Source organism: Patella vulgata, chromosome 8 (genome assembly GCF_932274485.2).
Source record: "Patella vulgata chromosome 8, xgPatVulg1.2, whole genome shotgun sequence".
Classification (NCBI taxonomy): Eukaryota; Metazoa; Mollusca; class Gastropoda; family Patellidae; genus Patella; species Patella vulgata.
In genome coordinates this window covers 13,465,958-13,492,438 of record NC_065886.2, presented here as the reverse complement: position 1 = coordinate 13,492,438, position 26,481 = coordinate 13,465,958, and the positions used below count along the sequence as shown (strand labels likewise).

General features: G+C 37.6%; 1 protein-coding gene across 1 annotated transcript in view; it reads left to right on the top strand.

Moving 5' to 3' along the window:
• LOC126829457 (sodium/glucose cotransporter 4) overlaps window positions 1-23,188 on the top strand; it is a 55,446-nt gene extending 32,258 nt beyond the window's left edge. Inside the window, exons 5-15 of the mRNA XM_056102967.1 lie at window positions 442-546; window positions 6,874-6,979; window positions 14,812-14,892; window positions 17,306-17,520; window positions 18,041-18,176; window positions 18,559-18,666; window positions 18,905-19,055; window positions 19,980-20,148; window positions 20,719-20,934; window positions 21,167-21,263; window positions 21,837-23,188. Of these exons, the coding sequence (XP_055958942.1) occupies window positions 442-546; window positions 6,874-6,979; window positions 14,812-14,892; window positions 17,306-17,520; window positions 18,041-18,176; window positions 18,559-18,666; window positions 18,905-19,055; window positions 19,980-20,148; window positions 20,719-20,934; window positions 21,167-21,263; window positions 21,837-22,018 (1,566 nt within the window). The 3' untranslated portion in view covers window positions 22,019-23,188. The remainder of the gene's footprint in view (window positions 1-441; window positions 547-6,873; window positions 6,980-14,811; window positions 14,893-17,305; window positions 17,521-18,040; window positions 18,177-18,558; window positions 18,667-18,904; window positions 19,056-19,979; window positions 20,149-20,718; window positions 20,935-21,166; window positions 21,264-21,836) is intronic.
• The last annotated feature ends 3,293 nt before the right edge of the window (window positions 23,189-26,481 follow it).

Here is a 26,481-nt window from a genome sequence, read left to right as displayed (position 1 = left end):
CGGCGTAAACGTAAACAGCGGAAAATAAGAGTAGGTCGTAGCGCCGCTGTTCGTGGGCATGATCTAATTATTAAGGCCACCTGCAGATTTGGTCATGGTCGCCGAGATGTAAATAGGGTTAGAGCACGTGCTTGTTGACGAGATTGTCAATAGGGCTAGGTCAAGGGATAGGGTTAGGGTTAGCGCTAGCCCAGTTTACATCTCGTCACCTTTGACCAAATCTGCAGGTGACCTTAATACTTAAATCTAACCATGTCCGTGCACATTACATTGCGTATGCTGGTTATCATTAGCCCATATGGAACAGGAAAGTAGGACGTTAAACCAAATTTCAATTCCTGTATCTAACAGTTTGAGATTCGCCCTGTCAATTGGATTTAGAGCCGACACTTTATGTGTTATAATTTTCGAGTAAATAATTCCATTAAATATTTATTACAGGTATATACAATGCCAGAGTACCTTGGTAGAAGATTTGGAGGAAATCGAATGAGAACTTATCTAAGTTTAATAGCCCTACTTCTGTATATATTAACTAAGATCTCGGTAGGTAATCAATATTTATATATGGTTCAAGAATCCAGAGCGTGGTATTAAGTAATGTAGTGGTACTGCAGGAGGACGTTAGCCCGAGGACTGTATCAATGTCTCGATTTAGAGATATTCTGCGCGTGCATTTCATTTAAATCGTCACACGAACCCATTTTTCATCTAGTTTAATTAATGTACGTTTGGCTCGTTGTCTATTGGTACGGCGACATCAAATGCTGACATCACATCAAGTACAGTGAAACACCGTTATCTCGACTTTCCGACATAATCAACTAATAAATACGTTGACCTTTATTGACTCAGCCATATAATCACCTTGTTTTAAGGTCGTCAGCTCGTTATTTCTTTATGGATCGACATTCCTTTCTTATACATTTCACTATTTAAAGATGCATTCTGTAAAAACTAAGGTCTTTGTTTGGCTTGAAATGTTATAAAAAAAAATTCTGTAGGCATTTATTCACAAGCCAATGACTCCCTAGGCCATAAGATGGGTTAGTTATTGAATGGATTAGAACACCGGTATCATTTAACAAGTTAACGTTAAAATGGATAATCGAGACTTTGTTTATTATCGTAGCAATGGTACTTGAAAATCGATATCTTGCCAAAATAAAGTCATTTGTCAGAAATTTTCAACATATTCATTTTTCATTACCTATTTTGGAACTATTATAGCAAGGACGGGCAGCTCTTTATCTAAATCTGACGAATCTCTGAGTAATTTTTTTTTAAAAAAGGCGAAAGCAGGTGTTTGTTTTCCACAACCTAGCCGCTCGAGTTCACAAAGCGTTTTCAGACTAAAGTTAAGAATCTATTCAAAATTGTTCGCCTTATTTTAACTAAAATGTAGCCCTTTATAAAATATATCAAATACATCAAAAGGAAATTATGTGCAAAGTTTTATGTTTCTGGATGAAATATATTTTTCATAAATAGTGACTGAAAGTTTAGTAAATTCTTAAGTTAAACCTGAGAATGCTTTGTAAAACCCGGTTCTGTTCTTTAATAATGCTCTCCCCCAGAGCCACATTTTATACCACATAATTCTAGAAATAATAATTCTCTACTCAAACGGAGCAGTGAGGATAATCATAGTTGATGTATTCAATTTAAAAGCGTCTGGTCGTTATAACACTTTGTTAAAATTTCAAAACTTTAATATTTGCTACTAGAAGCTTTTGAGAAGCGCAGCAAAAGTTATGTTTCCTTCTTGGAGAAATTGGAGGCAGCATTTCAAATTGTTGCGGCCTTAAATACAGTTGCCTCGATCTACCATTTCCGTACTTATATATTAAATGCAGGAGGGCAGCAACACAAACCAAGACAAAAACATGCAGATAAAGTAATTAGAGAAATATTGGGTATAAAATGTCGGTCATTTTATATCTCGGTTTTGCGCTCATGAGAAATACATACATCATTTTATGAATTATATATCGCTTTATAGAACGGAGAAACTTTAGTGGGCTTCGTTTAAAGGTTTTATTAAGTCAGTTCATAATAATCGGTTTATGGGTTACCTGTAGTAGTACTATTCACTAATCGCGATTGACAAACCCTTTTAGCGCGGTGCTTAAATAGCCACAAAAACCACATAAATTAGATTACATGTTATAAATCAAAACTGGTATAAAGTGTGAATATCAGATAAAACTCACATTAAACAGTAATCTACTTGTATCTAGTATAATTACCAGTTAAAGGTTGTAGCCCTGCTACTGTTGGGGCAGCGGTGGCCCAGAGAATAGGCGCGGGATTGTTGACCATGATTTTCATTGTCCATGGTGCAGGACTGATGGCCTGGCAAGAACATCGTCTAGTCATTCAGATGGGACAAAACCCGAGGTCGTATGTACACATAGGTGTACACTTACATGTAAATAAACCCTGTACAGATTTATTCGATCTGGACCGTAGTGCTGCTGTTTGGGCAAAATTTCTCTCAGGGTACATTGCATGGCGTAAACTCGTCTTAATTAGCCCAGTCGATGCAGAACAGTAGGACGTTAAACTCCACTTCATTTTATTTCTATACAAAAAAAAGAAGAGAAAGGAACAGTGTATAAACCAAGGAATTAAATAGCGTCGGTTGGATTTCCCAAAAATAATCACAAAAGTCAGACATTGCTTTTAAAAGATTATCTGTGTGGAATGAATGTTGTAGTGTTTCACATTAGCTGTATAAATGCTATATTCAATTTAAGGCATCGTTAATAATGGATATAGAGTAATCCAATGGTATCCGTTCCCTTGATCTAACCGTCGGAAACTGATCATTCACAACCGACCTTTTCAGTAAATAGGTTTCAAAAAAAAAAAAAATGATACCATTGTTGATCCAAAGATCCTAAGCGACGGCGATAATAATAGCAATTCCTCTACTTTACAAGGACAACATTGACACTATGATCAAAGATGGTCGAATGTCGCATAGTTGAACAGCTCCCGGATAAAGGTGGAACAAGCTCTCAAAAAAAGGTTGTTGTCATTTTTGAGAATAGCTGATCGTCGCTATTATCAATTCACTCTTACAGTGGAATAATTTAAATGAGTCAATGTAACCCAGTTAAGCGAATCTGGCAAGGGGCTTATTGTTTATTGCTGAACGTTTCAGACCAGCTCTAACATGGTCGGTTTGTCCAAGCTTTACACCCGTTTCCACCTAGGATTATATCGCAGACAAGTGTCTTACTGGTCTGGTCTGACTGGGCTAATGAAGACGGGCATACACCATACACTGTGTTATGAGGGCAATTTTGCCCGGCAGTTATGCCCGGAAAACGGCGCGACGGCCTATTCGTACATCGCATTCCAACTGCCAAGGGATATTTAACGTGCACGCCAATGTGTACACGGGACCTCGGTTTTGCGTCTCATCCGAACCAAAAGACGACTGTCTGTCAGGCCCCCGGCCCTGCACCACTGACATGGGGAAACAAGACCGGAAAATCCCGATAAACTTTCTCGAACAACACTGGGATCGAACCCGCGACCTCCAGGCTAGCGAGCCAGCGTCTTACTCTTTTAAGATACAGTATCCATTGGTTCAAGCTGTGACTTCAGGACAGTTCCTTTAGTTAGAACCATAGCTGTTTCACAGATGACTTCACAAGTCTTACAGGGGCGGATCCAGGAAGGGATTTGCCCGGTACCTGAAACAATGTATCTCTGGGGAGGGGGGGGGGCGTACGAGAGGAGTGTGTGAGGTATCTCCGCCCCCCCGTCCACGACCTTGAAAATGTTTGAGAAATACATGGTCTCTATCGTCATTTTGGCATATATACATACACGCTGAGCTTTTTAAAGTGAGAAATCCAACACCCAGTTTGACGTCAATTTGTATTATGAATAAATACGACGGCATTGTGATTCAATTTCATTAAAGCAAACATTTAATTGTGATATCACATATGTATATATCATTATCTCGCGCTTTGAATGCCCACCCCATCCCACCATCTGACGATAAAGGGTAAAGCACACGACCATGATGCTTTTCTCATAAAATGTGTTGTTTTACAATTTTTAAGTAGCTGAGCAGGTGGCGGGGGGCCCCACGCCACCCACATTGGGTCCGCCCTTGCTTAACTGTACTTAAACTGATGTCTATTAAACTTGTCACTAGCCCAGACTGATCCTGTCACAAATATTAACAACGAAACACATAAATCTTGTTAGTTTTAACAGAACAGACAGTATGGTTTCAATAATAAATTTATGATGTTTTAAAAGGCATTGGTGAATTTATTCGCCATCTGAAATATTTCACAACTGATAATTAGGGAAGACCAAACAGCTCTTTATTCAGTTGTCTTAATACTTAGTTCTTAATTCATAGTCCTTAATTCTTATTTCTTCATTTTGTTGTCCTTTTTCGACATTTGTACACTAGAATTAACCTTTGTATCAATATTTGTTTTATAAATCAGATATTTTTCATACCAGATTTGTAAAATGAATTTTTGTTTAATTTAATTGTATTTTAATATTTCCATATACAAATCTTCATATACAAATCTTCAAATAATACCAATCTTGCAAACCATTTCTTGAAAAACAGCTGTTACTGGGCTAATGAAGACGGGTTTACGCCCGGACAGCGGCGCCTTCTATTATTTCGAATTGCAACTGTCAAGGGTTCTTTTACGTGTACACCAATGTCTAAACGGGGCGTCGGATTTCCATCCCATGAACAACTAGACCCTATCATTGCGAGGCCCTCCACATTGCACCACTGACAACGGGAATCCGCGCTGGAAAATCCCGAGGAATTTTCTCGGCCAACACAAGGAACGACCCCTAACCCACCTGGTTGGCGACCCAGCGTCTTACCAGCTGAACCACTGTGGCCCACATAAAGAGGCAGTGGATTAAGGAATGTTTTTGTACTTCGTCATTGGCTACTTTGTCCTATGATAGCTTAGTATTAAAACAAATTAAAATAAAATGGCTATGGATTGAGAAAATGTACTTCATTAGTTAGTGTGGGAGAACCAAACTACACGCACGACATGACCCATAAGACAAACCTGCGGACATGACACAAACTACACAGACATTGTGAGTAATAAACAATAAATATTAATCATAAGCGTACACTGCCCTATACAGTCCAGAGCGTGTATCAGGCAATTTCCCTCATAGCACATCGTATGGCGTGTGTCTGTCTTCTCCGGAGCGGAACATTACGACGCTAAACCCCATTACATTTCATTTCACTAAAATAAAACCCCAAAAAAACAAAAAACATATTGATTACAAGAAAGACGTAATGCAACCAGTCTTGCCGGCGATCATCTTCTGAAGCTGTTATTAATTAAGAAGACAACACAGACAGTAAAGCACCGATAAATACGAAACGAGGATACTTTTATCTACTAATTAATGACCACATACAAAAACATATTTCTTCTTTAATGTCGTCTTCAATCTTCTTTAGTTTCGTAATTAGTAATGGTTGAATCCATTAAAATAGAAACAACAAACGCGAGTAATGTAGGTGATCCGGATTGGCAAAAAAATATATATTCCGTTGAACAAATATTCAGGTAAATACTGTACGTAAAATGATCCTTGGGGTAATAAAATACACAATATCTACGAAACGAGATGATAGTTAGTTGACTTCTAAATATAAGCCCCCCCCCCCCCCGCTGTCAGTTGTACAGGCCACGTAAAAGAACTCGATCCGATATACTCGCGGTGGAAGTGTGGACGTAAAACTCCAGAAAAGAACGATGCAAACGAAGTGATGACGTCACCCTTTTAAAGTGTGGATGGCACTCTAATGAGTTGTGTTCGAAGTGATAAATTTGATATCTGAAGTGTTCATTTCATTTTCAATGAAATAAAGAAGGCAGAAATGACATTGAAGTGAGGATGAGCACTCCAATTACCTCACTTTGTGGTCACTGCTACCTAAATATTCTGAACACCTCAACACTTCAACAAAGTGTTTATAGGATGGTTATATCACTTCAACAAAGTGTTCATAGTGTGTTTCTGTTACTTCTGTCTAGTCGTTCGCATGGGACGGAAAACCGAGGTCCCCTGACAGTTGGAATTCGATATAAGAGTAGGCCGTAGTGCTGCTGTCCGGGCAAAATTTCCCTCATAGCACACTGTATGGCGTATGCCTGTCTTCATTAGCCCAGTTCGGAGCAGAACAGTAGGACGTTAAACTCCATTTCATTTCATTCCATTTATATGGTGTTTTTATCACTTCATCCAAGTGATTATGATAACATGGTGTTGTTATGATAGATATTGCTAGATGGTTATGTAGCCCATGGCTTCAGTAATATTTAACTGAAATTTGTCAGAGAAGATTTAGTAAGCACCATTTAGTAGCATAGCTCTAGGGGTCTTTAAAAATAAAATTGCAATGTCTGGAGAAAAGACAGAGGATTAAGGAGGCGACAAGATAGACTCCCTGTCATGTGCATACACGGGATCCAACTAAAGCCAGGAGTTGCATCGATAATCATTATTTAGATTAACACAAATTGTTATTCGCATACACAAACTATGGTTTGTGTTGCCGAATTGTTTAACAAATGCACTTTAGATCGTAAGGTCTGTCATTGAATCAAGTGGCGTGGTTTCGATTCCCGCTTGTATTTGACAAGGAGCAGAATCGTCTATCCAACGTCATATGTTTTCACTGGGTCCCCCGGTTTCCTCCCACCTCTACCTACACGCAAATTATTGAAATATCTCGGTGGGTGCGGACAAGTAGGATGTTAAACCCCATTTCAGATGGCTATATTATTATTTCATGGGATATTTAAGAAGGTGATTTATTTATGTTTGTTTTAGGTAGATATATATGCTGGAGCTGTATTTATACAACAAGCAATAGGGTTAAATCTCTATCTCTCTGTTATACCACTATTAATAATTACTGCTCTATATACCATAGCGGGTAAGCTCTTTCTGTTATACAACTATTAATAATTACTACTGTATATATCATGGCGGTTAAGTTATACAACTACACGTATTACGTTCTCTCTGTTATATCACTGTTAATAATTACTGATCTATATACTATAGCGGGTAAGTTATAAAACTATTAATAATTACTACTCTATATACCAAAGCGGGTAAGTTATAAAACTATTAATAATTACTACTCTATATACCATAGCGGGTAAGTTATTTCTGTTATATATCATAGCGGTTAAGTTATACAACTACACGTATTAAGTTCTCTCTGTTATATCACTGTTAATAATTACTGATCTATATACTATAGCGGGTAAGTTATAAAACTATTAATAATTACTACTCTATATACCATAGCGGGTAAGTTATAAAACTATGAGTAATTACTACTCTATATACCAAAGCGGGTAAGTTATAAAACTATTAATAATTACTACTCTATATACCATAGCGGGTAAGTTATTTCTGTTATACCACTGTTAATAATTACTACTGTATATATCATAGTGGTTAAGTTATTTCTGTTATACCACTGTTAATAATTATTGATCTATATACCATAGCGGGTAAGTTCTCTCTTACCATAGAGGGTAAGTTATATTTGTTATACCGCTGTTAGTAATTACTACTCTATATACCATAAAGGGTAAGTTATTTCTGTTATACCACTTTTAATAATTACTACTGTATATACCATAGCGGGTAAATTATTTCTGTTATACCACTGTTAATAATTACTACTGTACATACTATAGCGGGTAAGTTATTTCTGTTATACCAGTTAATAATTACTACTGTACATACTATAGTGGGTAAGATATCTCTGTTACACCACTGTTAATAATTACTACTGTTAATAATTACTACTGTACATACTATAGCGGGTAAGATATCTCTGTTACACCACTGTTAATAATTACTACTGAATTATTTCTGTTATACCACTGTTAATAATTACTACTGTATATACCATAGTGGTTAAGTTCTTTCTGTTATAACACTGTTAATAATTACTGCTCTATATACCAAAGCGGGTAAGCTCTTTCTGTTATACCACTTTTAATAATTACTACAATAGTGGTTAAGTTCTCTCTGTTATAACACTATTAATAATTACTACTCTATATACCATAGCGGGTAAGTTCTTTCTGTTATACCACTGTTAATAATTACTACATATCATCGTGGTTAAGTTCTTCTCTCTGTTATACCACTGTTGATAATTATTACTGTATATATCATAGCGGGTATGTTCTCTCTGTTCTACCACTTTTAATAAGTACTGTTGTATGTACAAGTTACAATAATGCAATCAAATATTATAGCCACCTTATGCCGAGAGACAAACATGGGTCACGGCCCGTATAATCTAATTGTAAGATAAGATAAGCTACACCCAACAACCGATTATATTTTCTGCAGTTTCATTGGAAGTGCTAAACGTTGGGGATACCGGGAACGGTAATTGATTTCGTCCATGCTTCTTCAAATTACGTCACTGTCCGTGATTCTTCTGTGTGTGCCGTTGGGGCATCTGATGGTGTAACGCATACTTTTGAGACCATAAGTGGCGTGGTTTCGAGCCATAACTTGTACGTGACAAGGACTAAAGTCGCCCTCGGTCGGTTTCCTTATACTACTAAAGAGCCCTACGCACAAGCAGTGGGAGGAAACCGGAAGACTCGGAGAAAACCCACGAAGTTGGACAGGCAACCCTACTCCTTGTCACGTACAAGCGTGGAATCGAAACCACGGCACTTGATTCAATGATAGATCTTATGGGTTACACGGGCACAAAACCACCCAAAACAACCCAAACCCACGTGAAGCTGGCAAGGAATATATTGCCTAGTCGCTCGGATGGGACGAAAAGCTAAGATCTGTCCATGTACACACCGCAGTGCACACACATGAACACTTGAGTTGAAATATGAAGATAATTAGTACTCAAATCTCCCCAGTAGCATTGTAAATTTGATCATCAAAGAAAGAAAAAAAAAATTGTATTACGATCTCCAAATGGCCGAAGTATTATGTTGACAAGACATTAAAGGAGCTAAATATTGCGTCGCATTTTATAATCATTGCACTAGTCCTGTATTCTATGTTTTTGTTACCACGTGTATAGAACAAAATAACCTACATATCCTACATGACAACACGGAAGTAATTAGTAATGGCTGATTCTCATAAACGGCAAAATAATAATTAAGAAAACAGGTCGAGTATAGTACGCAGGTGTACATGTCTGATTACATATTTCACCGAACATAATTGATTAGAAATTACTATTTTCTTTAATTCAAAAATAGACTATAAACATACACATCACTCATATTACATTAATATGTGCTTCATACCCGTTTTGGGAAGGGGGTGGGGGCGAATGGTTAACACGTGCGCACTGTATCATAAGGTCTGTCAGTGAGCCAACTGGCGTGGTTTCGATTCACCGGTTGTACGTGACAAGGAGTAGGGTCGCCTGTCCAACCGCGTGGATTTTCTCCGGGTTCTCAGATTTCCTCCCACTGCTAAAGACCCCTACGCACAAGCGAATTATTGAAATAAAATTGAACCATATATTAGTGCCGAAATGATCTAGCTTGTGTCGAATGGACGTTAAACTCCATTTCTCTCTCTCTATCTCGTACCCATTTTCGTCTATTTTAATATTTCAAGAATAGAGCCATGCGCCAGTCCCATTTTAAAGTAAATAAGATAGGAACTTTGTCTCTACATTGAATAGAACAACCTTAATTCACGGTTGATAAGTACTGCTAACCCATACTAAACTTAGGCTGTCTGACTACATTTACCTCCACTTGAGAGCAGACACTAAGCTAGATGACCGACATTTTAAGTCCTAAATCGACGATTTTAGTCGAAAACACTAAGTATACTTCAAGAATTTTGTTAAGTATTTATTCTGCTTCCATTTAATAAACTGAAAACATTTATTTAGTCTTTGTGCCTATGGCAGATGTTAAACGAAGTAGACACGCATTACAACACAGCATACCAACTTTCGGATATGGCGGCGATTTAGGACAGAGATCTATTCTCGAGGAATGAAGTAGATGGATCTATTGTGTGCAGAATGCCACTAACCCCAATGTACATGGTATTCCACTCTAGTTTGAAATTTGAATACGTCAATGTGATTTTCATCGATAGCAAGAGACCATTTAATACTGGTGCACACCATTTGATTGATTTTGAATTCTATGTGCGATATCAGTTGTTATTTTATTGGGAATGGTCTGTCGATGATTTAAACAAGCCAGTGTCATCTATAAGTACCGGAACGCTTTTAAATCCGCTTTTAAAGATGCATTATTTAAGAGAGAGAGAGAGAGAGTGAGAGAGTGAGAGACAGACAGACAGACTTTGTTTTTTATTGTAGCAATGCCAATAGTAGCATTGAAAATCGAGATTACGTTATTCTTACCAAACCACCAAACGCTCGGAATTTAGAAGTATGACTAAAATTTTCAATATATCCCCTTTTCATTATCTATTTTAAACTTTTATAGCGCGAACTGTCAGCTCTTTATCTAAATCTTACATCATGCATCTTTAAATAATCAATTTGGTTACATTCCAAACAAATACAAATAACAACCAGCGACATTAACTGGGCCATTTTCGATCTTAAATTCGATTTTTGTTATGGCAGCCATGTTCCATTTTTGGAATTCCTAGCCATTCACGATTAGATTAAAACTCCAGATGTAGATTTATGTCAGTCGTTTAGAACAAATCTTTAACGTAACTATCTAACTATATTTAGTCAAATTTTAATTAAATCACAGCTTACATAACTGTGTTTATTGGTGCGTTCCAAATACCAAGCAAGCTTCAAATTAATACGCCGTTATAGACTGAGTTTCCAGTTTAAATTAATTAACACTAAGGGAATTTAAAAAGTCTCGTGCCTCGGGCTTCGTGGTGGCAGTTTAGCTTCAAACCCGTTGAATCGTTATCGGATGAAAATAACAGATTAATTAGCTTTCTGTACCCGGATAAAAACCCGTGGATCGACACAAACTAGGTCATTTCGGGATTATCATATGGTTCAATTTTATTTCAATAATTCGCTTGCTCGTATAGACAGGTGACCCTACTCCTTGTCACGAACAAGCGGGGAATCGAAACCATGCCACTTGACTCAATGACAGACCTCTGATCCAACGCGCACCCCACCTCCCCCTCCCCACACACACGCCATACACAACAAACGTATATATCAAATTTAATCCGAGGAAAGGATGTCAAAATAACCTTTATTATTGTTTGTTGCGAACAGCAAGGAAGACGATGTAAAGACTTTAACTTCACGTGATAGTTTTAAGATTGGAATAATAATTGGATATTTCCACCCGACTGATTCCACAACAGACAGTTGTTTTCCTACTTATAAGGACAGTAATTTCCGATTTCTTCAGACAACTAAATTATGAGAGAGAGAGAGAGAGAGAGAGAGAGAGAGAGAAGAGAGAGAGGGGGTGGGACGCCTCATAATGAATCACACGATTAGCATCAAAACTTGATTGATGGGATGCCCAAAACGGTGTGATCTGTGGGGTGCCTTACATGATTGGTGGGTCGTCTTTATAATGACAATATACAGTAGAATCTGTATTAAGCAGCCACTCTTAATAGGAGTGACCTCTTAATAAGACAAAGAAAAGATGACGCTTAATAAGACAAAGAAAAGATAACTCTTAATAAGACAAAGAAAAGATAACTCTTAATAAGACAAAGGAAAGGTGACTGTGTCAGGTTGTTTATTAAAAAACAAGCAATATGTACATGTAACAATAGCACACCTCATTAAACAAAGAAGTCACTTATTTTCGGTTGTTTGGCACATTTTTTAACAATCAATTTTGATGTAATGTCTCTTGCACTGATAATAGCATCGAAAAGTTTAAAATTGCATTCTTTTTCTGCTAATGTTTTAATTTGGTCACTATAACTTAAAGCTGTGTCAATATTAAACACTTTTCACTTTCTGTTTCTTTTAATTCTTCCTCTTCCTCACTCTCTTCATCAGTATTTCTTTCGCCTATCTCCTCAGTTAATAAATCCTGGGCTGATTTTGACCAGTAAATTTCACAGACATTCAAGTCACAAGTTGTCAAATCACCATCTATTGCTGGTAATGAAACAAAGTCTGTGTCAAAAATTTGTTAGGACATCCTTAATAACGAAAGTGGTAAATAAAATTCGTCGTGTTCATCACTTTCACTTGCATTATCTGTACCAAGTTCAAAACCACAACGTTTAAAACACTTTGATATTGTTGTATATAAAACTGTTTTCCACGAAGCACCAATCCAATAAATTACTGTCAGGATATCCAAAGATTTTAAACTCTCGTTGTTTGTGGAGGTCTTGTCTTTTTCCATCTGCATAATGACATGTTCTAACTGTCTTTTCCGATAGTGTTTTGTAAATGTCTCAACGATTCCTTTGTCCATAGGCTGCGACTTTGATGTTGTATTAGCTGGGAAAAACTGGAGCTTAACGTTGTACAGTTCTAAATGTGGGTGTGATGGCGCGTTATGCTTATTTACTGACTAGAGCCATTCTTCAAAAATAGTCGCCGTCAGCCAGGTCTTCTTATTGCTTCGATACATAACGGGAAGCTTCTCAACGTCCTTCACCTTGCCAAAACCATCGAGTTTTTTTTTATCGTTTTAACACTAGAGGTTTCAGCTTTTCCCCGGTCAAACTGGCACAAAGTGCAACAGAAAGTCTTTCCTTCGACAGCTTTCCTCCGGCACAGACATCCCCCTTAACGTGGAAAGTTTTCCGCGACCCGTCTTTATAAAATAAACCAGTTTCATCCATGTTGAAAATGTCCTTTGGTAGAAACCCACTGCACAACTGCGGTACTTTTGATTTAAAATCGTCTACTACGCCCATATCCACATCTGCCCGCTCACCGCTCATACATCCGAAAACTATATTGTGTCGGGAAAGAAATGACCGTAGCCATCCGTTAGAAGCTTTAAATGTATGATTATCGGGCCGCAAATAATGCATAATGCCGACTGAGATTGGTTGCGCCCCCACGATTTAATCAATGGGCCGCCCAAAACGGCATGATTGGTGGAGTGCCTCATCTCGGAGGTTCGGCCATAGTACCGAGATTAGTGGACAGCGCACGACGAGATCATAGGCGCCCAACCAAGAAACATACCGCATACCGATGCCCGAAGAAATCTACCATAAGAAAGTCAACTGGAGTTTATAAGAAATTTTCCAGGTCGAATTCACCATGAGGATGAGATTGATTCAAACCCGCACCAGGCGTGATAATCTTCAAAATTCAAACAAGTCGCACTCCAGCCCAATTCCGAACTTTTCGTTTTTCTCATAAATTATTATAGGTACGCTGAAGTCGTATCCCTTCCTTCAAATTTTTATAATGTTCATATCAAAATATCATAATAAGCCAATATCGCAAATTCAGCCTCAAAATTGAAATTTTCCTTCATTTCCTTGCACACCCTATTTTCCAAAATTGCCGGGGGGGGGGGGGGGCGGCTGGACTCTTCTCCGAAGGGAGGCGCGTCCACGGTGCCGTTTGCCGTGGACCGTAAAGTACAAGTATATCGGCGCCCCAGAAGCCCTTGCCCCCCAACATTGTTTGGCTAGCTAAGGATCCGAATGATTAGCTGGTTTTAATGTTAGCACGCAATTTGAGAGTACATCTACTGTAATTAAACAATCAGCAGTACGTGTAAATAGGTTGATTCAGATAAATATAACCGACCGAAGACCTATATATCGTTTATTTGACATTTGCTTTCATGGCGCTGTTTTTATCGGCCACTGAAAGGCAAAACAAGTTGTTCGTTGGTGAAACTATTTATGTACTGAATAATGAATACCTTCGACGACTGACAAACAATATTGACCTTTTCTTGTGACTTTGTAAATAAAATAAGGCATTTTAAATTTAATACCAACGTATTACTGCCATATTCTTGAAATCTTGATTCTTCAATTCACCCATTCTCCAGTGTACTATTCTGAAACTAGGTTAGTTCTAAATGATAAGGCCAGCTCAACTTTTCGTCATAGGTTACGAGATGTAAACAGGGCCAGCGCTAATCCCAACTCTAACCCTAACCCTGGACGTAGCCCCAATTCTTACCCTAATCCTAACCTAAAATTTCGCCAACAACCACGTGCCCTAATCTTATTTATATCTCAGCGACCTTGACAAAAATTAAGCTGGCCTTAACAAACAGATTTAGCCCCGAAACTGTTGTGTGGTATAAGGGACATAACTCTTGTTAAGCATGCGTTGATTAAAAACGTGTATGTCAAAAATTATGTGATTCTATTCTGCCTTCTTAGTTATTGCCCTGTTAATTAATCATGATCGGCACCAGGACTGAGGTTGAATTTAATGGTGTTGAGTATTGGGACTTGAAAGACTCACTCCCACATCCTCGAACATTAAAACAAATCATTAAAACATGTCATTTCTTTTTCTCATGGGGGGGGGGGGGGCGAATGGTTAGCGCATACGCGCTATTATATTAGGTCTTTCACTGAGTCAACTGGCGTGGTTTCGGGGCGCCTGTCCAACCTCGTTGGTTTTCTCTGGGTCCTCCTTTTTTCTCCCACTGCTTTATTTTAAAGCCCCCCCCCCCTCTCTCTCTCTCTCTCCCTCTCTCTTTTGCTCATTGACAATATTTTTTTTGTGGGTTCTAGATACTTATACGTTGAATATGATTGAAGACGAATAGCAGGAGAATCTGAATATGATTATTATTATTTTTATTTTAGGTGGTTTAGCTGCTGTAGTGTTCACTGATACACTACAGACCGTTGTTATGTTAGTTGGTGCCATTATATTAGCTGTTATTGGTAAGCTTTGTTTTAAAACATACATTATATTAGCTGTTATTGGTAAGCTTTTTTTTTAAAACATACATTATATTGGTAAGCCTTTGTTTAACATACATTATGTAAGATTTAGATAAAGAGCTAGTCGTTGAATATATTGAAAATTTCAGTCAAATTGCTTCATTTTGAGCTAAGGTTTTACAATATATGAATAATCATTACAGTTGCATTATGTAAGGTTTAGATAAATAGCTGACAGTTCTCGCTATAATGGTTCAACAATAGATAATAAACAAGAGCATCGCTAACGCAGCAATATACGTCCACATTCCTGTTTTGTTTGATATGGTCCAGTTTGCATTGAGGGTCTGTGAAATAAAACTGGGTTGTAGGACTGCTATCAGTATAACATTTCGTTCACATTAACAGAACACAATTTTTATTTTAAAACAATCGATGTCTTTATTCTAAAAGCATGACGTTTTTTTTTTGTTTTTTTTTGCTTGATTGATAACGATAAGAGAATACTTGTGGAAACGTCGTGCTTTTAGAATAAACTAGTGATTGTATCCCATAAAAACTGTGTTCTGTTAATTTGTTCCCTGATCGCTAAATGCCACTTAAAGAATAACTAGAAATGGGCGTGGCTCTGCCCCTGGGGGTCGGGCATGCACCAAAAACAATAGGGATCTTCCTTGGGGTATAAGGAATAAGTATACCAAGTTTGAAGAAAATCCAGTAAGAATTGCGCCCTGTAGGCGACACAAAGACACACGAAAAGAAAATGGGCGTGGCTCTGCCCCTGGGGGTTGGGCATGCACCCCAAACGATAGGGATGTTCCTTAGGGTACAAAGAATGTGTATGCAAAGTTTCAAGATTATTAGTTAAGAAATGTGGCCTGTAGACGACAAACAAACAAATACTAGAAATGGGCGTGGCTCTGCCCCGGGGGGTCGGGCATGCACCAAAAACAATAGGGATCTTCCTTGGGGTATAAGGAATAAGTATACCAAGTTTGAAGAAAATCCATGAAGAATTGCGCCCTGTAGGCGAACCACAGACACACACACACACACACACACACACACACACACACACACACACATACATACATACACACACACACACACACAGACAGGGGCGACGGCATAATACGTTCACATTATGAATGTGGACGTATAAAAATGAATATAGTGAAAATTAAACCTTGCTTATATGGTATCATTGGTACCTGGCAAGCTAGACAAACCTGTCAAAATAAAGTCATTTGACTGACATTTTCACTATATTCATTTTTTATTATCTAATTTAACGTTAAATTATTAAATTCTAATTAATTCACTATCGCGGATATCCATTGAACCACACAGCTAACAGCTTTCATATATTGAATTCAATTGCCACAGGATCGTTTACATGCACGCCAATATGTACACGGGACCTCAGGTTTTCGTACAATCCGACTGGCTAGACAGCTGTCCTTGCCATTGACACGATAAACCAAGTCGGAAAATCCCGATGAACTTTCTCGGCCAACGCAGGGATCGAACACGGGACCTCAAGGCTAGCGAGCCAACGTCTTTTTTTTATTTTTTTTTAATTTAAATTCAGATACATACATTCAATATATATCATACAGTATAAAAATAAAAAATTAAAAGACAATTATATCACAGACTGAAAATAAACGATGTAACTAGAAAAGTAGATAAATAATAAATATATCACAATATTTCCATGAAATTCCATAGGTTTGGATTTAAAAAATGTTTGAACTTCTTCTAAAACAAATTTTAAAATCCTTTTAAAAAGTTCTATGAAATTCACAGACACATTCTTATTCATCATTAAAATACGACGTCTATAAACAGCTTGTCTTAAACAACTAAAAAGGAGATTTAACCGTTCATAAGCAGCATCTTTTGACTGAACACCAACGTCTTATTCACTGAGCCATCGTGAAGCCTGAAACGTAATGAGAACTTCAGATGGTGATAACATAGGACTGACCCATTTGAATAATTTTTGGACCTATATTCTTTGTAGTAAGACAGACAGACAGAAATGAGGTTTAACGCCCACTCGACACAGACTAGGTCATTTCGGGACTAACACATGGTTCAATTTCATTTCAAAAATTTGCTTGCGCGTAGGGGTCTTTAGCAGTGGGAGGAAACCGGAGGACAGTGAGAAAACCCACGAGGTTAGACAGGCGACCCTACTTCTTGTCACTTATAACCGGGAATCGAAACCCCGCCATCAGACAGACCGTATGATACAGCGCGCACGTGCTAACCATTGCCCCCCCCCCCCACACACACACTTTGTAGTAAGACTATGGCCTGTGTTCTGTATGCTTTTTTTAATGCTTGAATAGTGTGTTTTTATATTGAAGATATTGTAAACCGCTGTTTTCTTTGTTTTACCCTTTAGCTTTTGTGGATGTAGGTGGCTTACCTGGACTTTATTATAAATATATGGAGGCTATACCGGAAATTATCAAAAATGGAACGCTTAATACAACTTGTGGTCTCCCTCGTGAAGATGCCTTCCATATTTTACGTGATCCCATCCACTCTGATCTACCCTGGCCGGGAGTCATCATCAGGTCGACAATAGCATCACTCTGGAACTGGTGTGCTGACCAAGTGAGTAGAGATGATAGCAAGTTTGTTTACTAAAATAAATGAAATCGGCTTTAATGCCCTGTTTATCTGCGCCGACTAGGCTGTTGAAGACGGGCATACCTATACTTTTTACGTAGTGAAGTGTTTTATAATGGATTTTCCCAGGGCCGTAACTAGCTCAGAGCAAAAAGGGGGCGGGAAGTGTTCGCAGGGGTGCTGTAATATTGACGGACAACGTATATCTATTTTATGGTCGAAAATTTTTTCACGGGGGGGGGGGGGCGACCTAGTTACGGGCCTGATTTTTCCCCGGACAGCGGATATTCGGCCCACCGAAAGACTAGACCCTGTGTCTTGTTAGAATCTTCGTTCTGCATAATTGACAATGAGAAACCACGCCGGAAAAAAAGAAGTTTCTCAATCAACACCAAAATCGAACCCGAGACTTGCACCACCGCGGTTACCTGCTAAAATAAAATAAACAGTAATGACGACCTTTCTTTGATATTCCTATAACCATAGCTTCTTTATTTCCTTTCAGGTTATTGTTCAAAGAGCCCTTGCTTCCAAAAATATGGCGCATGCCAAAGGGGCGACAATTCTTACTGGCTACTTGAAGTTTATACCATTGTTTATTATTATTATGCCTGGTATGATCAGCCGTGTTTTATTTACAGGTGAGGACTAATATATTCATCTAGGGGAATTCAATTAATTATCGTTAGTTATTTAAAGGTGCCTTTCCAGATAGGGCGTTGGGTGGTCGAGTGGTCTAATTCGAGTTCTTTAGATCATAAGGTCGGTCATTGATTCAACTACGTGTACGTGTCAAAGAGTAGGGCTGCCTGTCTGGTTTCCACCAACAGCAAAATATTGAAATAAAATCATATGTTAGTCCCAAAAGAACCTGGCTTGTCAAGTGGAGGTTAAACTTAGTCATGTGCAACGGTCGAAAAATCCATAACAATTTTGAAAGAAATGGGACCTATAATTAAACAACTATTTTCGCTAAAACATGTGGTGTTTCCATACCATGACATATGATTACCTTTATTTTAGAGCAGGTGGCCTGTGCTGATGCTGCTACATGTTTAGAAGTTTGTGGGAATGCAGCTGGATGCTCTAATGTAGCCTACCCAACTCTAGTATTAGGTCTTGCTCCTATTGGTGAGTTCTAATAAGATATTTCAGAATAATTTATATACTTAAATGAAGTTAATTTGATGGTGCATTGGCTAGCGTCTATCGGACAAACCGATTTGGTGTATTTGAACGGACGAAAATGTAATGTAGCAAGTATTACCGTTTGGCATATAATCCGTGTAGTGAAATATAGACTAGCTGTTGTTTTTAATATAAAATTGCCCTCAATATGTTTTGTTTCGTGCATGGTATTATTTTCCAGGAATGCGGGGTCTACTAATGGCTGTGATGATAGCAGCTTTAATGAGTTCTTTAACGTCTATATTTAACAGTGCTGCTACTATATTTACTATGGATATATGGAGACGTGTCAAACCCCAAGCATCAGAAAAACAGCTTCTTGTTGCTGGCAGGTAACTATTATATCTATATTGAACATAATTCAGTTGTCACCGAATAAATAGAGAGGTTGAGTCTCAGTGGTGCAGAACGGATGAACGGTGGCTAGTCGATCGGATGGGACGAAAAACCCAGGCCCCGTCTACACATTGGCGAAATATGGCGCATGCCGGTCTTCATTAGCCCAGTAGGCGCAAAACCCCATTTTATTTCACCGAATATAACTGCATGTACTGGAATGATACTGTCATGATCTCGTCCGCCCACAAATATCTAATCACTTATGTAAAAATATTACATTTGTTATCTAATTGTATTCAAAATTCGTATGTGGCTCTATATCCATGGTCAATCACGATGTTCGCCGAAACAGTTTCTTTTGTCATTGGTGCAGAACAGAGGGCCTGGCAAGAAACACATCCAGTCATTGATATGGTATGGGAATCCGAGGTCCACAACATGTGCTCGTCTCCATTAGCGCACCCACTGACACGTTAACAAATACTCAACCCCTAATTTTGTGTTGCCTTGGACATTTGGACAATTTGATCGGGAATGGCCAATTTTGTAACCTCACATATTTTCCGACATGATTTTGTGCTCTAATGTTTCTTCTATTTCGTAGCTGAGATTCATTCCTTCGCAATGTGTACTTTTTAAAAAAAAGCCCATATGATTTGAAACCATGGGAGTATCCCGACATTGCTGTTCTGGACCTGGTCGTCTTTTTGTCCATATTCAATGTCGGATATCGATGAAGAGAGGCCATAGGCTGTTCTACTTATGAGGTTCCCGCAATCCCCATGACAAAACCGAGGCTGGTGACAGATGTTGAAGACTAGTGTGGGTTAAACAGGCTTATGCCAGTCTATGCAAAATGAATGGAGGATCTTTTCCCCTTTTCACATTCATGCTTTGTTGTTTTTGTTTTCAATTAGAATATCGGTGATTGTATTGGTGGCAGTGAGTCTTTGTTGGATTCCTCTAATTCTCAGTTATGAAGGTGGTCAACTGTTTATCTACATCCAGGCCATAACAGGATACATAGCGCCACCTATCTGCGCTATTTTTATTCTCGCCATTTTTGTTCCGAGAACAAATGAAGCCGTAAGTTGTTATTTGATTTCTATAGTATCTCAGCATCGCATCCCTCAAACGTATTTATCGGGTGGTTATTTCCAATGAAAGTATAGCAATTTTGGTATCCCTTACGCAAATGAAGTGACGACACCACCCATGTGAAGTGTGGGTGACACTGCACTGAGACCTGTTTGAAGTGATGAATTTGATATCTGGAAAGAAGAGACACACAATCCAACTAAAAATATACTGGATTCCCTGAAAAACAAATTTGAGAGTATCCCTAAAAGGCAGCATGGCAAAAATTGCAGGGGAACGAATCACGACGAGAGCAATCAAATAGAAATTGGAGAGAGCTAGAATACGAATGCTTTGGTGGTTTGGTAGGAACTTTGTATAAATATCTGTCACACTGCTAATCGTAACAAATGAAATGAGTTGTATTTTTGTTTGTTCTTTTTTAGAAATCAATCAATTGGTTCCCATGGGCACATATGCGCAACGATTATTTCAATAAGTGGTCGAGTGGACTAGAACATTGTGCTCAGTGGCCATTTAGCCCATGGACTATACTTTAGTTTTGTTATTTTCTTTCAGGGTGCTTTTTGGGGTGTTGTATGTGGACAAATAGCCGGAATAACTCGACTTATTCTAGACTTTACCTACCCCGCTCCCGGTTGTGGCAAAGAGGACACACGACCGCTTATTGTATCTAAAGTTCACTTCACTTATTTCTCAGGAATTATAATCATTATTACAACAGTGGTTACATTAATTGTTAGTTACTGTACGGAAGCACAGCCACAAGACCAGGTATGCCATTTTTCATATCTTTAAAGAATAATGCCGACTATTCTATTAAATGCCTCACATTAATTGTTAGTTATTGTACGGAAGCACAACCATAAGACCAGGTTTTGTCAATTTTTTTTTATCTCTTTAAAGAAAACTGAATAATGCCAACTATTCTACGAATTGATTGGATAATACCCAAAAACCAACTGTTGGGATTACATAAATAAAATATGTTTATGTTAATTCACAGATAAAAGGATTAACATTTTGGAGTGTAAGAAAAATGGCAGAAGAGGAAGACAGAAATGCAAGGAATGGTCAAAGTAAAGAATCACATCTTTTAAAAGGTAAGGACCAATATCTTTAAAAAGTAAGGAGCAACATCTTTAAAAGGTAAGGAGCAATATCTTTAAAAGGTAAGGACCGATATATTTAAAAGGACCAATATCTTTAAAGGTTAAGAATCAATATCTTTAAAAGGTAAGGTAATAATATGTTTCAAAGATTAAGAACCAATATCTTTTAAAGGGCAAGGACAAGTGTCTGTTAAAGGGTAAAGCTTCTAGTTTTAAACGATAAGGCCCACTAACTTTTAAAAGATAAGGAACAATATTTGTTAAGGGTAAGGACAATACCTTTTTAAGTTTAGGGCCAATATTTGTTAACGGGCAACAACATCTATCTTTTAAAGGGTAAGACCAATATCTTTCAAAGATTAAGGTCAATATATTTATAGATTTAATGGTTCATTTGAAGCGATTAGCTTAAGAAAATAACTGAAATTACACTATTGATACGCCAGAACTTTTGCAACCCATATCTTTACGATCACTTTAGGAATGTTAATATATGTTATTTTCGTCCGACCTGAACAACTAGTTACACCATCTTTAACGTATTTATTTTTTCTCCCTCTCCAGAAAATAGATCTATTGAACGACCGAAGGATGATGATGCAGATCCCGAGAGTACTGAAGATGCACCACCGGCGAATTTAGCTCCCTTCTCTCAGAGGATAGAAAAACCATGGAATATTGTATTAGATATAAATGCTGTTATATTGTTGTTAGTTTTCATCATGCTGTATGGTTTCTTTGCTTAGATTTTATATTTCCTTCCGTTTATCTTTCTCTTTTGTAAAATCCGACAAAAATATACGAAACGAAAGTGTAATATATTGTTAATTAGATTAAATGAACCAAATTTTCATAAAAAAAGAAATTTATAATTTTTATATAGTTTAGTCTCTATTAGTTAATATATGTTTACAGTTCAAAATGAATCGCCATTATGGAGCAACATACGAAGTGCTCGTTTTGCACTGAGGTCATGCACAGGCCCATTATATTGCTCTTTTTGGCAAAAATATTACAATTCTGTCAAATTTCAGTTAAAGGTATCAACATAATAAGAACCCTGTTTATATTAATTTGAACCCTTACAGCTACAGTTGAAAAATAAAGTTCCGTGATGTAGACATTTTGATTTCTTATAGTTTGGTCTCTATTAGGCCATATTATATTCACAAGCCATTATGAAACAACATTACGAAGTGCTCGTTTTGCACGGAGTCTTGCACATGCCATTATATCTCTCTTTTAGCCAAAAACATTACAATTCTGTCGAATTTTCTGTTAAAAGTTTCAGTATTTATCCTCGTACAATGAGATCTCTGTTGATATTAAATTGAACCCTTAGAGCTACGGTTAAAGTACATATTAAACAGTTTATTAGTAACAAACGGGACATAAAGTTTTAATCCAAATATACATGTAGATGTAAATGGAAGACAACAATATAAATAAGTACCTATACCTTTCCAAAGGGGTCCAATCTGTTCCGGATTGCCGCTCGTGTTACAGTTGCCGGTAATAGGATAGGATATGCTTTAAAATGTCCAACTTATATTTAGTAATGGATAAAGCGGGACTGTACCCTCGCAGATTGACTACAACACTTTATTCGTGTGGCCTTAATGATGTGTGATCCAATCAACATGATTAAATGTGTTCTTGTATAATAAATATGTTAAGACCTATGATTATTATGTTTGCCTGTATAATCAAACCTGTGTCCCTGTATAACTATGGAACACGTGTCTTTATAAACCCTGTTTGCCTGTATAACTATGAAACACGTGTCTTTATAAACCTTGTTTGTATAACTATGCAACATAAACCCTATTTGAATGTATAACTATGCAACACGTGTCTTCCTAAACCCCGGTTTCAAAATATCTGGGTTCTATCTCAGTATGTGATCTTGTACCTGTTATGTGTGTTCTAGAATAATAAATATATTTAGGCTTTTAGAGTATTCAGTTTTCCTATATAGATAAGTCCTTGTTCAGTCCCTATGGCATTTATCCCTCTGCGGTCGCAACAGCCATGAGGGATTGTTGTATTGGTTGACAATAGGTATTTTGTCCGGGGAGGTTTCAGATTTGGATTGTTTGGGTTTATTTCGAAAACCTAGAAACTGGGTCTACATTACGCATACGATCGCCATAACACAAAGATCAGTCGCATCATTTGCATTGCCTCCTTCTGTTTGACAGAATCCCTTTGTATCGTCACGATCCAGGTACAGAGAGGATGATTTTCATCCGTTTCCATGTTATCCCTTTGTACTGAAACTTTGTTGGTTAAAGTTGGAATTTACAAATATCATAATAATAAATGGATGAAATGTGGTTTAACGTATCCCGGTCCTGCTTCAACCTGGATAAGTAATATCCTATTAATGAATGAATGAATGAAATGTGGTTTAACGTCTCACGGACTTGCGTCAACCTGGCTAATGTACCAACTTTAGTAATGATGATCGAGGCTAGGTCGAAAATTCAATCGCTGAATTCTCGGTTCAGAGTGGATCAATGACTAAAATTTTCAGCAAATTCCCTTTACATGATCCAGTGTTTAACTATTATAGTGACAACTACCAGCACTTTATCTAATCTTCCATAATGTATCTTTCAATACAATAGTCCAACAACATGCTCATTTCGCTGGAAAAAGGAAATCATTTTTTGCATTCCGAAGTGGAGGGGCGGAGTTCCTTATTTGTGCAGCTTGGTCCCATAATGTTTTTTATAAGACTTTCCTGTACATAAGTACTTTGCCCCCCTCAGTCCCTGCAGAGGTACCTTTGGTCAAATTTGTCATATTTAGATATGGACGGAGCCCATATCTCCATTTTGACCTCAAAACTCAAGCTTCCTAACTCCAAAATTAAGCAACAAGGAAATGATACGCGCGCGCATGTGATTGCGCACCCTAACCCTCTTTTGGTTAAATAAAGCAAACATCAACCAATATTTTTTATTTTTTTAATATTGCAAAAGTCTTTTGGAAATGTTTGTCAAATCGTATAAAAATTAAAACTTTGAAGATTTTGTAATTATTAAAATATAAGCATTACAGTTTATACCATAAATCGCCTTAACCTAATTTCATTTTTAAATATAAGAGTTTGGCCTAGTTGGCTTAATACTCCTATCATGGACCGTGTATAGATGGACAGGCAACGTCCACGAAGCCTTTAGAATTCTGAGCCGCGGCAAAAAATAAACCGGACAATCGTGACTAAAATAAAATTACCTCCCCTCGTGCAATTACCAGTATTAAGTTTAAAAGCGAAAAAACAGAAATCAATTCGTAATATTTTTATTAATCTTGCTACTCTTTTTTGCAACCCAGAGATAGACTACTAACTGATGATTGGAGTGTAAATGTATCAACACATTGTCTTTGTTTACTTCGGACGCGCCCATGTGAATCCGAAAAAAACATGTCGTTTTCGTTAAAAACAAACCTACTAAAACACTCTTTTAATTTTTACTTCTGCACAATTAATCATCATTCCGGATAGTATTATATGTGCACTTTATTTTCATAATTTTAAAATCCTTTATACATGAGGGAATTTGGAGTATTAAGCAAAAGCAAAATGCTTACAAAAACTACGAAAATATTGAAATCGATCATTTCACAATTTTCAACTGCTGCATTTGAAATTCGTCACTACTGGATAGAAATACTTATCGGGTTGAACAATAACCGTGTAATTATATGAATACCATAAATTCTAAGGAGGAGTTCGAGAAATTAATCTGTATAAAATCCCGCAATGCCGTTGACATTGAGATCTCGTCCTGTCTCGCGCGAGTGGCAGAGATACTAACCAACGGGACTCGTTGCAAAACTATTGCGCCACCATATTGAATTGGTGTAAGCGACCCTCGGGGACAAAAGGGCATTCGGTGAAAATGAAATGAAATGGGGTTTAACGCCCTACTGTTCTGCTCCTAAATTGGGCTAATGAAGACGGGCAGCGGCACTACGGCCTACTCTGATATCGAATTCCAACTGCCAAGGGATCTTTTACCTGCACGCCAATGTGTACAAAGGACCTCGGTTATTCGTTCCATCCGAAGGACTAGACAGCTGTCCTTGTCAGACCCTCCGTCCTTCATCACTGACAAGGGGGAAACCACGCTTGAAAATCTGGATGAACTTTCTTGGCCAATGCAGGGATCGAACACCCCACCTACAGGCTAGCGAGCGGCATTCGGTGAAGACTTAATGCCGAAGAAATGACGAATAAGCGGAACAGTATTCATATAACTGACTTTTTATCGTTTCAGCCACGTATGTATCAATCTGCTAGTTATAAAAATTAAATAGTTTCATTTAATTTTGAATAACAAATAATGCTATGAAGCGATGTGCTTCGTGTATTGACAATGATTTTGACGTGTGGCCATAAAGAATGTTACATTGATGTTAATATTAGATTTAGGCTATAAGGTGAAAATATTTATGACTCTAATTTTCAATGGTAATATAATAATCCGTTTCCTTGCATCCGAGCCGCTGGAGGGAGTGCGTGTAGTTTCATCACAGGCTATTGTTTGATCAGATTGCTTCATCCTAGATTAAGCCTAGGTCTAGACAAATGTTATTGTTTATGTTTGATAAACAATAAGTATCACCAGTTATATAAATTACTAATTATTAATGGTTTTAATTAATTGTGATCAATTCTCAGACAGGAATTATGGGATAGGGTGAAGGTCGCCTTGTTGTAAACGAAAACGACACATGGTCGATCAATAAATCTTTGGAACATCAAATCTTTATAAGAGCTTTGTAGGGAAAAAAAATCAGAGTAAAGGGGAGCAAACAGGAATTAGTAGCTCGTGTTTTTGTTGGACTGGAGTCTGATTTACCCGACAAAACAACGCAAGATGAAGACCTTCCCACTAAACCCCGAGCCTACTAATTCTCGTTGTTTGCTGGTGGAATCAAACACCCAGATTCGTTTTCTGAACTTAAGGTTTTAAAAATGAAAATAATGGCAGAAAGTCTTCGCCACCGACAATGTACTGTGATATATGTGAGTATTTCCATAACCTAAGCGGTGATTTTAACATCCAGTTAACTTTGACTCTCAATGGCTCAAGGAAGTCTTTTATCATCCATTATCCGATGATTTAAAGTATTGTTTGTATACGTCCACATTTCAGCTCACAATTTTTATCCGGTTTTGACGAAACTTGATATA